This window comes from Chrysemys picta, chromosome 15, assembly GCF_011386835.1.
Source record: "Chrysemys picta bellii isolate R12L10 chromosome 15, ASM1138683v2, whole genome shotgun sequence".
NCBI classification, from domain to species: domain Eukaryota; kingdom Metazoa; phylum Chordata; order Testudines; family Emydidae; genus Chrysemys; species Chrysemys picta.
Window position 1 is genome coordinate 23,371,475 of NC_088805.1, and position 15,373 is coordinate 23,386,847.

Below are 15,373 nucleotides of genomic sequence, written 5' to 3' on the forward strand. Positions count from 1 at the left end.
TTTGACAATCAGACATGCATTTTTCCCCCCGTAGCGATGTATAAAAGCTTTGCTTAGGAAAAAGCAAAGAGGAAAACCTACCCAAGTTTTTTTTTAAGAGTGAGCACTCTTGATTATCAGCTAAAGTACTCTGTCTAGAGACCAACATCAAATATGCATACAGAGCTTCATGGAATTAGAGTTTGGAGCCTGTAAATTAATTAGTGATTTCTCAGAAGAATCAGAGTCTGACAACCCAGAGACTTCAGAGCTTGCATAGTTGTCTGACTTTGATAAGCAGCCAAGCTACACGACAGTTTTCTGGTGTCATCCTATCTTTCTTATCGCCGACAACCACCGGATCACCAGCCTATGACTTGCCATGAGTCCAATTTCAAGAAGTTAAAAGTCAAAACATGAAGGGGATATGGGCCATTTTAAATGTGGGAGAAATGTAAATGTGTTTTTTTAAACTAACTTTTTAAAACCCCCAACAGAAATCTTGAGAATTTGACCGCACAATCACCTGGCTCTGAAGCAGTTATTATACCACTCTGTAGCTTACTGCCAATGTTCCAAACTGGCCCTGCATTATTGAGCTCAGCACTCTCCATCAGATTCCAGGTACAATTTGCATGGTACCTGCTGCAAGGATTCTTCAACAAAGAGTAGAAGCTTGAAATAGTTTAGTTCCACTCTGCAAAATAACTGTATCAAAATAGTCCCGTGCTTACTTACAGGTTTTGCTCCCTGTGTGTATTTCAGACCTGTATCTCTTAACCTAAGGAAAAGAATAATACGTTTTACTCCAATTACTTTTATTTGTATTGAAGTCATGCCTAGAGATCCCAACTGAATTCTGTGCTAGGCACTGTACAAGTATAGAGTAAGAGATAGCCCATGCTCCAAAGAATTTACAAGCTACACAGAAAAGACAAGCAAAGGTTAGGGGGAAAGGATACAATGTGCTGAGCCATTTTCTGCTGTGAGAGAGAGAGGTAAATTCTATTCTGGCTTGTGCATCCCTGAGAATTACAGGACTGTATTCTGCCATGAACGGCACCTGTGCAATCCCTTTGAAGATACTGCGGCAATGCAGGTGTAACTTAGGCAGAATTTGTGTTACTGATGATGATGCACAAGCCAGAAAAAAACTGCTAGAATTTAAGACACTTGGGTGAGTTTGCAGGGCCAACAGTTAGAAAAATTTGTTAGTCTCTAAGGTGCCACAAGTACTCCTGTTCTTTTTGAGGATACAGACTAACACGGCTGCTACTCTGAAATCAGTTAGAAAAATGTTATTTCCACCTGTAAGCAGAGCAAATTTGATCTGGAGTCTGTGAGACACAATGAACATGGAAGCCACAATCCAGTTTTAACAGATTAGAGCCACACTTTAACGAAATGGAATGAATCATATAAAAATACAACTGGATATTCTGTGCATTGAGCCTTAATTGGCCTTTTCATTTCTGAGCTACACAATGAGCTGCCAGAACTCCTGGGTGTTATGCTATGATATTCATTGATCATGCATAGAAACACTTGAATATAGCATGTGCCATATTGAAACACACCTTTGCTTCACCAAATTAAGTACTTAGCACTTGCCTACTGCATCAGGATGAGGTGCATTTCATTCCTTCCTGGCCCTTGTCGTTAACAGCTTATGCCTTGAAGTATGAAATGACTCTTAGCCTGGTTCTTATTTCCCCAAAGGTATTATTGGTCATAATATTAAAGGCTCTGCCCCTTTTTAAAATCCAGCTTTACCTCTTCAAACTCCATGTTGGCCACACATAAAACTATCAGTCTATTTGTTGCTCTGAGATATTTCCAAAGATTTGTTCCTCATAGGATCTTGGATATTTGTTTGTCCTTTTGATTAAACTGTAATTTGACTGTGGTAAATTGTATCCAGTATTCAGAGATGAAAGTTCCTGTATCTTATCCTTGAAAGAATAAGTCGCTCATGGTGCTTTCCAGAGGTCAGCTTCCTCACAGAGGTTAAAAATAATTTCATGTCAGGAATGTTCTCTGCATACCAAGGGTGCCATAAGAGGTAGGAGGGGCAGCTGTTTTGGTGGCATTTATGTGTTGACTTCTTCCCTTGAGCAAAATCCAGTCATTGACTGCTATCTGTTTTTAAGTGGAAAATTTGACAGCTGTACTTTTAAGTATCCAACTGCCTGAGTTTCACTGATTGTCTTCACCAAAGCTGCCCACTCATTCCCTACAGTAGTACCCTGGAGAATCTCCCTTATAAACAGGCCCAGAAGTGCTGATGTTCTCAGCTCTGGGACATGTCATGTTTGGACAGAATCAGGTGGTTTGACTGGCTATCCCGTAGGTGCAATTGTCAGTTATTAGCTTTACATTTCTTCCAAAGAAGTTACACAGCATTTGACCCAACATTTAAAAAAAAACAAATTTGAGTATATATTGTTATTGACAAAAATTATGGTATTAATGAATCCCCTCTAGAAATTCGACATCTGTTTCATTTGTTACACTAATTTATGTTCTCTATTAATTCAAAAAGTACAATAAAATCTACAATATTCAGCTTTGTGCAAACGCAGTCCAAGAACTTTTGGAAGCACTTTTTTAATGTTTCATCTCGATTTTGGCCTTCAAGGGCAAGTTGTTGCCTCTCGCGATGTGAGCCAAATTCCCTGTTGGGGTGAGTGGGCACAGATCCTGGCGTTGGTGGAGATGCCACTGCCTACACCAAGAGTGATTTTGACCTTATGTCGCTGTCGAGCCACCGTGGTAGCAGGGTAATGTGTGAGCTGTGTGAACTTTTTATAGCAAAACTCAGCTATTTTTGGAAATGAAACCAGCTGGGTTTCATGTGAAACTTTTTTGACCCATAAAAGTTTAATTGAGCTTCAAAGTGAAATATTTTGCTCTCTCTGGATTTTTGAGATTGCGTTTTGTGGTTTCGTTTTAGTTCCTTAATAGCTTACCACATGGGAGGTTTTATGGGTTGAAATACCAAGACTGGAGTTGTTTCATGGGAAGAAGCAGGTTTTTAAAATTAATAAGCTAATTATTATTACCATAGCCTAGGAGCTCTAATCATCAGTGAGGACCCCATTATATTAGGTGTTGTACAAACACAGAACAGAGAGACACTCTGTGCCCAAAAGAGGTTACAATCGAAATATAAGACAAAGGACAACAAATGGATACAGACAGATAGATGGGAGAGTACAAGGAAACAGTGAGACACTATACATTATTTGACATCTCTAAGTCATAGACACTGTGGAGATGGGCCCTATAGAAAACCCACAGATGATTAAGTAGGAAGATAGTAGATAGATGACTGAGATCATGGATGTCATCACTCACTATATGCCTATTTACAGCATCCTAATATGGATACTCATGGTATCTTACATAAGAACAGCCATACTGGGTAAGACCAAAGGTCCATCTAGCCCAGTATACTTGTCTTCTGACAGTGACCAATGCCAGGTGCCCCAGAGGGAATGAGCAGAACAGGTAATCATCAAGTGATCCATCCCCTGTCGCTCATTCCAGCCTCTGGCAAACACGTATCCAATGTATGTCATTGCTCCTTATTGAGACATTGTTTAAATTAAGTGGATTTTTAAGCCTATTACAAGTATATGGGATCTTTAATAAAATGGGAATATAATTTAATTACTTTATGTACATTTTACATTGGCTCTGGTGGGTAATAATGTTGCATCCACATATGTATTATTAAATAAGAGCTTATTAAGTTTTGAGCTATATTATGTTTAAGAATTTCATTCAAGATTAGATTTTAAGGAATATATTAAAACATGTTTTATTTAAAAATTGAGTTTTTTCAAAGAAATTTTTAATTATGCAAATTATTTTCAAATGACATTTTAGGGAGAGAGAGAGAGAGTGTTGTCCTTCTTAAGGTTAAGGGTTAGTTCTTACATCAGAATATTTCACTGCTGTTTGGATCGTGGAGAAAGGATAAGCTGGATCCAGAATAGGCTAGATCAGTGAGATAAAACAGATATTTCATGCTGTAGCCTACTGGAGGAACTACCATGTCTGTACAATATTTAAGGGATCTGCAGCCACCTCTCTGCTTTGCACTAGCTTGGATCTCCAATTGTTGCTTCATTTCTAAAAAGTAATTGAGACCTCACCCTAACATGCTCCCAAGAAATTTCAAGCAAGATGCATGCCACATACACAGGAGAGGCATCCCAGATGGCAAAATCATCTTGCCACCCAGAGCAGGTTTCTCATATTGTAATTTTCTGACAGACCTTGGAGATCACAAGTGACAACACCTCAGTCATGTGGCAATAATCTAGCTACCAGCACTCCCCATGATCCAGGACATTGGAGGGCAATCTACCAGCAGTGTTGTGAGGCTTAGTTAATTTATAAAGTGCTTTGGGACTCCCTAGATAGAAGGCACTGTGGAGTTATGTCATGTTATTGTTACTTTCTCCTGACTGTTTTGGGGAGTATTTTCACAGGTACAGAGGATGGGGAAAGAAGCGAACTGCCTGTCCTGGTAGAGAATGGGATTTTTTTTTTTGTTTATTTTTAAAAGGACCCCAGCATCTAGAAATATAGTCTCTTTTTTTTGAGAGAGAGAGAGAGAGAGAGAGAGAGGTGATTAAGTTGTTTCAGTTATTGCTTCTGCTCCCTTACTCCTTTCATGAATTTTTGTGCTTTCACAATCACATTTTCCTATTTAAAAATATGTTTCTATCCCTTATTGCTGTGTGAAAGTCCCACACCGTCAGCAGGGGGAGATGACTAAGGCCCCAGTTCAGGAAGGCAGTTAAGCACGTGCTTAAATTCATCCTTATTCAGGAAAGCACTTAAGAGTGGGCTTCACGTTGATCACATGCTTAAACTTAAGCTGGTGCTGAGGGCTCTGTAGAATAAGGAAGCTTTTCGGAACAGAAACCCATCTTATCCGTACACGGGAAACAGTGAAACTGATTATACACCACATGCTGACAAATGAACAAAATAAGGAAACTGAATAAAAGAGGGACAATCCCCTCCCTCCATTTAATATACACCTCTACCCTGATATAACGCGACCCGATATAACACGAATTCGAATATAACGCGGTAAAGCAGTGCTCCGGGGGCGGGGGGTGGCGCACTCGGTGGATCAAAGCAAGTTCGATATAACGCGGTTTCACCTATAACGCGGTAAGATTTTTTGGCTCCCGAGGACAGCGTTATATCGAGGTAGAGGTGTAGTTCAGATACAGTAAACTTCATTGTCACTGTTTACACTGATATGTGCACGCGTGTTAAACAGAAGTGTGATTGTGAAGTTTGCACAATGTGTTTTTTTTAAGCCAGTCTCTAGTTCTGATGGTTGCTGAGGAAAGCTGGAAAATACGATCTGTGTGGACCCTGCAGACTCAGGAACCAGAAAGCAAATAAAAAGAACCCAAACTGTGATGGGGTTTTTTGGGCGGGGGCGGGGGGAGAAGGATGGTTTTTTGACTCATGATTTTTAAGTCAAGCTTCTGATTCTGGGGGATCCTGACTCATGATTTTTGAAAGCTTGCAATTGGGGATAGTGTGTTTCAGCCAAGCAAGTTGCTTGGGAATGTCCCATCTGTGCCACTCTGTCATGCAACTAGCCTCTGTCCCTGGCTTTAAAACTCCCACTTCATCTGCCTTAATCATACAGTTCAAAGATGTCGTCAAGCTATAAACCAATGAATTAAATCTTTGTCCTCACAACAAGGAGCTGCGAGATGACTCTACACTTTAGGTATGGACTGAGCTTCACTCCAGGACCGTGGACTAATCCGATATAATCAAATATCAGGTGTTAGGAATTAATAAACATGAACCGATTCATAGGGACACTGCTGTTTGCTTTATATTTCCCCCCTTTAGCTTTCTTGCTTGGCAAATCTCTGATATGTTGTTGTCTTTGTTGCCCATCCTTGTAGTCGTTAACATAAGGAAAAAAACTGAATTTGACCACATCCTTGAAGATGTCAAGCATTTATAGTTTATTGGTTTAGAAGCTTACTAAATTTAAACAGAAGCATTAACATGGCCTTCGGTTCTCTTGACAGTTATAAACTCTTCCTTGGGGGGATTTCTGTAATGCTGTCTAATCAGCTTAAGGAGTTAATTAAACAGCTGTCACTTAGCTTCTTAATTCTGAGACTTGATGCTAAATAAGATTTTAAATTAGTTATGCATGACTGAGGCATGGATTCTGTGATACAGCTAAGATGGCTTCCAGCAGAAGAGAAGGAGAAGCTAGACCTCATTTAAATAAACAGCAATGGGATTCTGGGTGACACCCAGATTAATGCTCTGGAGACTGATACATGGAAAATCTATGAGGAAAACGGAGGGTACTAGTGAGTGCCAAGTAAGACAGTTTTAAGACGAGCTATTCATTCTCATTTGGTGGCATGTACTTGACCTTAAGAGGTTTTGATAACTGTTATTCTCTTCCCTTTTACAGTCTGTTGACATTAAACCCAAAGACTGAGATACCTACTGAAAACAGTAAGGAACATATGTGTGTCACAAAACAGGTGTCAAGTCTGCATAGTTTCCTTTAGTTTAAACAAATGTGTGTATTGAGATCTGGCACTCTGGCAATGGGTTATAGTATTTCAATGACCAGTTAATGTTTCTTTCCTTTGTTTGTATAAAGAAATGAACCACAGCAGATGTATTGAACATTAATATGTTTATTCATATGCATCCCACATACTAATTTCTCTTGTGAAATAACTGAAAGCTCTTTAAAAAATCCGTATGTCATTTAGAATTCTGATTCCGTCCTCCGCCTCTGAAAATCAAGAGCCAGTTTCTGTGCTCAGATGTAAATCCAGAGTAACTCCATTGAAATCAGAAATCGGAATCTATATATTTAAAACACCATTTCCAGAGCTCATATTTCAAGCTTCCTTGTATTTTGCTGCTCATCCTCAGAGCTAAAGGCTATGTGCTGCAAATCAGCTCAAGTTATTTTGAGGAAACATGCCTGTAGGTCTTTGAAAAACAAACTGGTGCCTTGTTCCCGGTTGCTTATGGTATTGTGTGGCTTGTAAGGGCAAGGGGGAAAGGCTACTAAAATAAATTCTTTAATCCCATTGAAGTGCGAAGGGAACAGCGACGATCACCACTTTGTACTTTAATATGAAACAAAGTGGCCCTATTATAAACCCAATGCAGAACTTCAGACATTAAGCATGAGTCAGTCGTCTGCTTGTTTATTCAGGTAGTCATATGAAGACGACCATTCAGATATAACCGTGGGGTAGAGGAAGAGCTATTGGGAGGAGGGGGAAGAATCACAAGATTTACAAAGACATTATTCCTTTCTTTCAGTGTAGGAATTATAGGGCAAACGGCATCCTAGGGGAAATTAAGTTGCAGGGGCACTACCAGTTAAAGATGGGCAACTAATAGGCATTCACATTTGCCTTTCTGGTTAAAAAGATAGTTGCTGTGTGAAGCTTCTCAATGTGTTTCTTCTGGAGGAGTTTATAACCTCAGTTGTTTGATATGAATCTTACTAGATATGCCCACTCCCATTATGGGGAGAGAAATCCGTTCGTAGTCTATTATCATTTTATTTGATTATTATTGGGTTTTGGTGTTCCTGAATTATAGAGATGTGCACCAAAATAAAAGATCAGCAGCTTTTTACAGCTGCTCCGGGAATCAACTTTTACTGGACAGAATATTAGGCTAAAGCCTTTCAAAGCCCGTAAGTATTCCTAGTTGTATTCCTCTGGCATCAAGTCTCCTATAATCCATGATGGCTATGGACAAAGAATATAATATTTCTTCAAAAGATTCCAGTATCATTTTAGCAGCAGAAAATATCACTTTTAAATTAGTAACTGTTTTAGATTTATAGCTTACATGTTGGGAATTTGAATTATAAATCTCTGTTTAGGCTAAATAAGTATCATGTTTGTTTCCTTGGAATGAAATAAGTTTTTTATATATTTTCACCATGGAAACATTAAGCCTTTTCTAGCCATTAAACAAATGGCTGAAGAAACATTTTTCATGGCCCCTGCTCTTTAAATTGTTGTAAATTCATTTTACACTTCTACATTCAAATGAGAAATGCAGATCAGATATCTAAAGAAGAAATTCTCCAAGTGCTGTGTAGACATAATAAGTTTTGGCTGCTGCAAACAGATTCTGAATATTGCTCGCTTCACTTTGCGCCTCTCTGGAAGTATCAAATGGATTTGTCTACTTGGCATACACCAAGTGCTTTGATGTTTGCTGATGGGAAATCATGATCTTATTTTAGAACGTTAGGGGTTTCTATAAGCTCTAGGAAATCTTTCTTTAAAAAGTTTGCAAAGTTTCCGAGGAGACTTTTGTGGTCCTTTAAAAAGTGGCAATGTTGTAATATATTGTGTCAAGCTGATAGGCATTTGGCATCATGCAGCCTATGTTTTTAGGAATGGACAAGCAGGCCAATTTTGAGCTGGATCTAGAGTTTGGATCAGGATCCAGATTTTGAATCCCTTGAAATCTGAGTGATTGGATCCTGACTTTGGGGTAAAGACAGTCTCTAAACAAAGCAAGAACCAACTTTGCTTAGGTTCTTATCCCACAAACACTTATTTTTATGCCTTTGAGTAGTTTCACTGATGGCAATGAGACTATTCACGTGTATGAAATTAAGCACATGCATCCGTGTCTGCTGGATTGTAGCCTTTAAACTGTAAGGATGCAGTTGGAGTAGGGACCAGGTCCGCCCGCATTTGTACAACACCTAGCACCATGGGACAGATCCAGCTGGTTGTCTCTGGGCATGGGCGGCGGGTATCACAGGCTGGGGGAGGGTCTACCCAAACAGCCAGGCATGGCCCCTCCCATGGCCCCCTCTCCTGCTCTTCCCCTGTGCCGTGGCTGTTTGGGGAGGTCCTGTGGGGCTGGGGGCGCTCTGGGACTGGGGCTGTGCTGCCTGCCCTCCTAGTACTCGGGGGCTGGGGGGGTGCTGGGGCCAGCGCTCTGGGGCTGCGAGGGGCAGGTTGGGGCCACGCTGCCAGCCCAGTGTTCTGGGGTTGGGGGCGCTAGCCCGGGGATGGACTGGTGGCCACGGTGGGGGGCTCTGGGCTTTGGTTTGGGGGGGAGAGGCGTGGAAGGGGCGGGAGCTTGGGTGGAAGGGGCGGGGTTAGCCTCCCCCAGCCAGCAGTTCATGCTCTGCCAATGTCTCTGGGTTATTAATTGGTTATTAAATGATAACACTAATACTTGAAACTCTACCCCAAACTCAGTCCAAATCTAAACGACCAGTGCATTAGATTAACTTTTTTTATGCTGCTTTTCATTTTTACATTCCTTTGCCAGTACCTATCTGGTGAAATCCATAACACGAGGGTGCTCCCATGTTTTTCTAGCTCACTTGAGTGTAAGAAGTACCAGAAATATTATGATGCTGTCTGTGTTCATCATATTCCAAACTATTCTTTGCAGACCAAAGAGAGTCAGATATGGTTCCGATAAGCTTTAGAACTGCTAGCTGCTTCTCAGAGCAAACTCATGAACAATTTGAGGTTCGCCCTCCACTAGCTGTTAACTAGTGTGACAAAGTTCCTCCTCTGCCTTGGTGGGTCATGCGCTTACTAGCGGATTTGCTCGCCTCAGGGATTCATGGCAGCCCTCAGTTTGGCCACCTTCTATCACTCTCCTGTAGCCATCTGGCCTGACCCTGTCACACTGGGGGCAACTTTTCATTTTATCTCATTAGTCAGATTGTTTGCAAAAGCTCATTATAAACTCTCCTCCCCTATAGGGTGACCAGATGTCCCGATTTTATAGGGACAGTCCTGATTTTTGGATCTTTTTCTTATATAGGCTCCTATTACCCCCCACCCCCTGTCCCGATTTTTCACACTTGCTGTCTGGTCACCCTACTCCCCTATATGGAGTTCCAGCAAGGGCCTGCACTATACGGTACAGACGAGAGAGATCAGGCCACTCACATATCAGATCCAGCTTAATACTAAGGCCTGGATCCTGCCAACGTAACTTTATTACCAGGAGTAGTCCTGTTGAAATGAAGCACATGCACAAGGGACTGCAGAAACAGGGCCTACGGTCTTGGTTCTACAACTCCTATCTGTGCCTAGTAGCTGTTCCATTGGCTTCGGTGGGGCTACTTGTTAGGAGAAGCCTCCCTGTTTATACGGTGTGCAGGAGACTCTCTGTGATGCCTCAGATTAAAGAAAAAAATTAAATCATCTGAAAATTTAGTTGCAAACCTCCTGAAGATCCTGGTTGCCAGAAAAATATGTTCTGTTCTGAGAGCAACCGCATGCCCAAGACTGATGGGCCTCGTGCTGCAGGCTGGCTGTCCTTAGAGTCATTTATCTTTGTGTGACTTGTAATTTCAGACTATCTGAAGGGTTTGGGGACTGGTTGGGGGATAAAGGAACCTTTCTTCTTTACATTCCTTTTGTAAAATTCTATTTCCCGCTCCCCTTAAAGATCATGAGGTTTGCAGGGGCGGTCTCTGGCAAGGCAGCTATCAAAAGACGAGGAGTTTTTTTCCTTCTTTAGATACTGCTTTGATCCCAAATAAAGTGTCTGTTCCTTTAAATAGTGTGAAGAGCCCCTTTTTTTTATCCCCAGCCTTTAGATGAGAGAGATCGATGCTTTCCCTCTCTCTACCCCGAGAGACAGCAGGGGGAGTCGTTGTCTTCTGACTACGTGGTTTCAATCTTACTTTGTTTCCTTCCACAAGTGAAATCAGGTCAGGCTCAGAACCCATGGCGTGAGCTATTTAGATAATGAGAAGTTAGTACTTGGGGGGGCTTTGGAAGCCTTTAGTTCATAAGAACCAGTTGAAATCAAGGAGCTCTTGTTCTATGGGATATTCCTTGATGCAGAGGTCTGGTTTTGAAAAGCTTAAAACCTTTCCAGGAATGAGCAGAGCCTTGTAATTAGGAATGGAAGAATGCAGGAGCCAAATTGTTCTCTCTGTTTCCCTTAGTGTAAATCAAGGATAACTGCAGAGAAGACAATGAAGTTACACCAGGGTAACCGAGAGCCCAATTTCGTACTGTGTTTCTGAGTCAAAATGTAGTCATAGAATCTGAACCACAATCCTTAAAATGTATAAGTAATGCAGCAAGCGGGTAATATTCCTTTTGGAATAAATGTGGCAATAGTGATATAATAGTAATACTATTCACTTATAGAGCTCATCTCAGTAAAGAGCTCAAAGCACTTTTCAGACAGCTTTACTCTTTGAGATATGTATTATCCCCATTATACAGCGGGGAGACTGAGACACAAACAGATGAAGCAACTCGCCCAAGGTCATATGGCAAATCAGTGGCAGAGTCAGGGTAGTTACCAGCCTCACCATCCCAAGCTCTAAGAACGAGACACACTGGTTCTGATTCTCCAATGCCCTGCTCTCTTTGTGGTCACTTACACCAGATCTGAGTGGTTGCATTTTAAACTCACTCTGCAGTGGCATAACCAACTATACGAAGTGGAGAGCAGTGGAGACTGAGGCTCATTGCCTGTGTTTATACAGCCCCAATTACCACAGTATCGGAGCACCACACAGTCCTTAGTGTATTTATCCTCACAACACCCCGATGAGGTTCGGAAGTACTATTGTCCCTATTTCACAGATGGAAAACTGCGGCACAGAGAGGAAGTCTTTGGCAAAGCAGGAAATTGATCCTGGATTTCCTAGGGTCTAGACTAAAGCCTTTACCACTGCACCATCCTTCCTCTAACTATGTGAGCACTGTTTTCACTGATGTTTTCGTAGAACATCAATGGCTACAGAATACAGTCTGGAGCAGGGCTCCGATGGTTAAAGGTCAAGGCTTAAAACATGGGTACTTTCAGGTGACTAGCAGGGCCGTTAACTGAGATCAGCATGATGAGGTCTCCTAAAGTACCCACTGCTAAATACTGGGCACATGCATGCTCATACTGTGTGGAATCTCCTCTGGATGTCATCCTCTAATACCTGACTGATATTCATTGAGTGGCAATCAGGGAAGGGGGAATACCCTAACAGCTCTGCCGATAGTAGAGAGTTTGGCCCCAGAACTTCGCTGTACAGAATCAGGGAAACTCTTGAAGCACAGAGTTTCTGCCATACATTTGCAGCTGTATGAGCGGCAGCTGCGTTTAGTGGATGGAGCACTGGACTGGGAGTCAGGAGACCTGGAAGCTATTCCTGGCTCTGCCACTGGCCAGGTGTGTGATCTGAGGAAAGTCACTGCCGCTCCGTTTCTTGTATCTGTTTAAACTGTCCGTTCTCAGGAATTGTCTCTCACTCTGTGAACAGCACCTAGCACAATGGGTCCCCAGTCTCAGGTCGGACCTGGCGCTACTATAATAGAAATAATAAATATCAGTAATTATTAATAATGAACACTGGGTTAAAGAAGAGGGCATTCTGAGTGATGGGATCTAGCACTCATCCAAGTCAGACCAGACACATCACCTCCTCCATATATTGCTGGCTCAGACTATTTTAAAGATCAGGGTACCCGAGCCTGCTCCTCAGCCATCCCCAAGAGATTAATTTTGTGCTTTCTACCCCATCAGGCTGGCTAGACCCTTAAAAACAGGTCTCGTTAAAACACCACACCTGACTAATATCATACAGTGCTGCATTGCTACAATGTTCTGAGCATTGCTATTGAGTTCTATAAGGGGAGATCAGACACATGTAAATAGACATCCTGGCCCCACGGAAGTCAATCCCATTGTCTTGAATGGGGTAAGGATTTCACTCCTAAAGGCTTGTCTACACTATCTGCCAGATTGATGGGCAGTGGTCAATCCAGCAGGAGTCGATTTATCGTATCTAGTATAGACGTGATAAATCGACCGCCGATCACTGTAGCGTTGACTCCAGTACTCCACCTCAACAAGAAGTGCAAGGGGAATCAACGGGAGAGCGTCTCCCATCGACACACCGCAGCGAAGACACCGCAGTAAGTAGATCTAAGTACGTCAACTTCAGCTACATTATTCACATAACTGAAGTTGCGTAACTTAGATCGATCTCCCCCCCCATAGTGTAGACCAGCCCTAAGTGTTACCTTCCACTTGGTGCAACTTACTGTACACTTGTCCCATCCTCTGTGCCAGCAATTCTTGGGAGGTCAATTGAAAATTAACACAAGTTTCATTTTTGAAAGGCTAGGCGAAGAAGAGAAGAGCTGGTGTTTGGTGACAGAAAGGTGGGCGAGGAGGAAGCATCTAAACCAAGGCTTTGTTGTTTCATCTTTTAGGAAGCTGAGATCCTGAACACAGCGATTCTCACTGGGAAAACTGTGGCTGTCCCTGTCAAAGTGGTCTCAGTGGAGGAGGATGGGACCGTGACTGATCTTCTAGAATCCGTGGAGTGCAGATCGTCTGACGAAGACGTAATTAAGGTGAGAATCTATCATTTAATTAAGGGAAGGCCACATCCCTGCAAGAAACGCTGCCATAGTGTTCTCTGACCTGCCAGGGTCTGTTCTGTGTGGCTAGTTTAATCCTTTCCTGACTATCTTTCCATTAAAAGACAAAGAATTATTATCATCATTGTAATGTATAGACTGGTGCACTAGACCTATTAAAACACACTGAAAACCCCAAAACTCCACCCGGCATCTTAGGGTGTGTTTGTCAGAAATAAAAAAACAGATAGGAGGCCAGTGATTGATAGGGCACAGCAGGGTCCTGACCACACCCCTGCACCTGTAAGTCTATCTTAGCTCTATACCCACAGATGATTCATCTACGCTGGGATGACTCTGTCCTGGCTGGCTATGCTGGCTTCAGGGTAAAGTTAGCACAAACTCTGATGCAGGGGAGACTCTTATCTAAGAACTTTGTATTTGCGTCACTTCCCGTTCTCTCCCCATGGTGTAAATCTGGAGTAGCTCGGCTGGGGTTAATGGCATTCCAGCATGGTAAAAGCGCAAGGGCTAAATTCTGCTCTCAGTTCAATGGAGTTGAATCAATCAATGGGGCTACACTGGGGTAACTGACAGCAAAATTGGTCACTGAACAGCCAGAAGACAGTGAAAGAAAGTTTGTGTATTGGTAAGTGTAACGTACACCCCCTACCCTCTTATTAGCTGTTTTCTCTGATTTCATCCCTCTCTTCCAATCCCGCAGTGGGTGTGTCCACACTGCAGCTGGGAGCAACCCTCCCAGCCCAGACAGATGGACCTCTTGTAATTAGGCTTGCGCTGGCAGAGCCTTGGGCTATTCACCCAGCTCAAGTCCACTTTACTCCCTGGGTCCACGCTCAGGTGGCTAGTTCAAGCTTCCCCTGCGGCGTCCAGATAGCTACGTTTAGTGCATTAACACAAGCCCACCAGTGCAAGTCCGTCTCCCTGGGTTGTGCAGCTCACTCCCAGCTGCAGTGTAGACATACCCACCGAGGGACTGGAAGTGGAGCTGTACCCAGTGAGAAAGTTACACCAGCGTAGGCTCAGGCTCAGAGTTGCTTGTGCTGTGTAACTCATATTACCGTTCACATTTTCTCTGGCCCCTTGCCTCCAGCTGAAGTTCATTTGATTTCTTGGTCATTCCTAGCTCCTCTGCTTGAAGGGAAAGTAAACAGATGTATTAAAATTGGAAAAGCCTTGAGAAATGCGTCCAGAGATAGCAAGTGCTATGAGCCTTATTCTGCTGAGGACCGTAAAATGAAAATGAACCTCCATGTGATGGGAGGAAAATTGTTTTGCAAGTGATGTGCCTCCCACCCATAGGTGTGATTTGGAAGAAGAAAGAAAAAGAAGAAAAAATTGTGACAAATAAAACACAAACACCTACACATGAGAAATTACCCAATGTATAGGATGTCTTCATGAGAGAAATACGCTGAAGCATGATCCGGTTTCTTTTGCCAGTGATCTCTAAGTATGGTAACCTGACTTCCAGGACTTTCTGCCTCAGGGGACTGGTCCTGCAAACCTTTGGGCATGTGTGTCACTTTTCACACAGGGGAATGCCACACAAGTGTAAAATGACTCACATGGTTTTCAGGATCAGGCCCCAAATGTGTAAGAAAAAAATGCAGCTAATAAACTCAGCACTTTCTACATCCCTTCAAGCCAGGCGGCATGCGCATGCGTGTCCCGGTCAAATTTTCACCTCTGAGCTGAGGGCACCATGTGACCCCTGGAGTTCAACTTTTCCTTATTTCAGTTCCCAGCACTCAGCACTCCCAAGTGCTCTACTTCAGAATAAAAGCAGCGTGAATTCATTCTCCATTCCTTTTCTTTTTAAATTTTCACTCACTTAACCTGCCAGCACATTGTTAATGCTAGAAATGATTTTTTAAAAAAGAACTAGATAAATTCATGGAGGATAGGTCCATCCATGGGTATTAGCCAGGATGGCCAGCGATGGTGTC

At 42.5% G+C, this 15,373-nt stretch overlaps 1 protein-coding gene across 6 annotated transcripts in view; it reads left to right on the plus strand.

Annotated features, from left to right (window-relative positions):
* TMEM132D (transmembrane protein 132D) overlaps positions 1-15,373 on the plus strand; it is a 417,065-nt gene that overhangs the window by 343,854 nt on the left and 57,838 nt on the right. For all 6 annotated transcript variants that reach the window (XM_065568628.1, XM_065568629.1, XM_065568627.1 and 3 more), the window contains one exon: positions 13,254-13,397. In XM_065568628.1, coding sequence (XP_065424700.1) covers positions 13,254-13,397 — 144 coding nt within the window. The remainder of the gene's footprint in view (positions 1-13,253; positions 13,398-15,373) is intronic.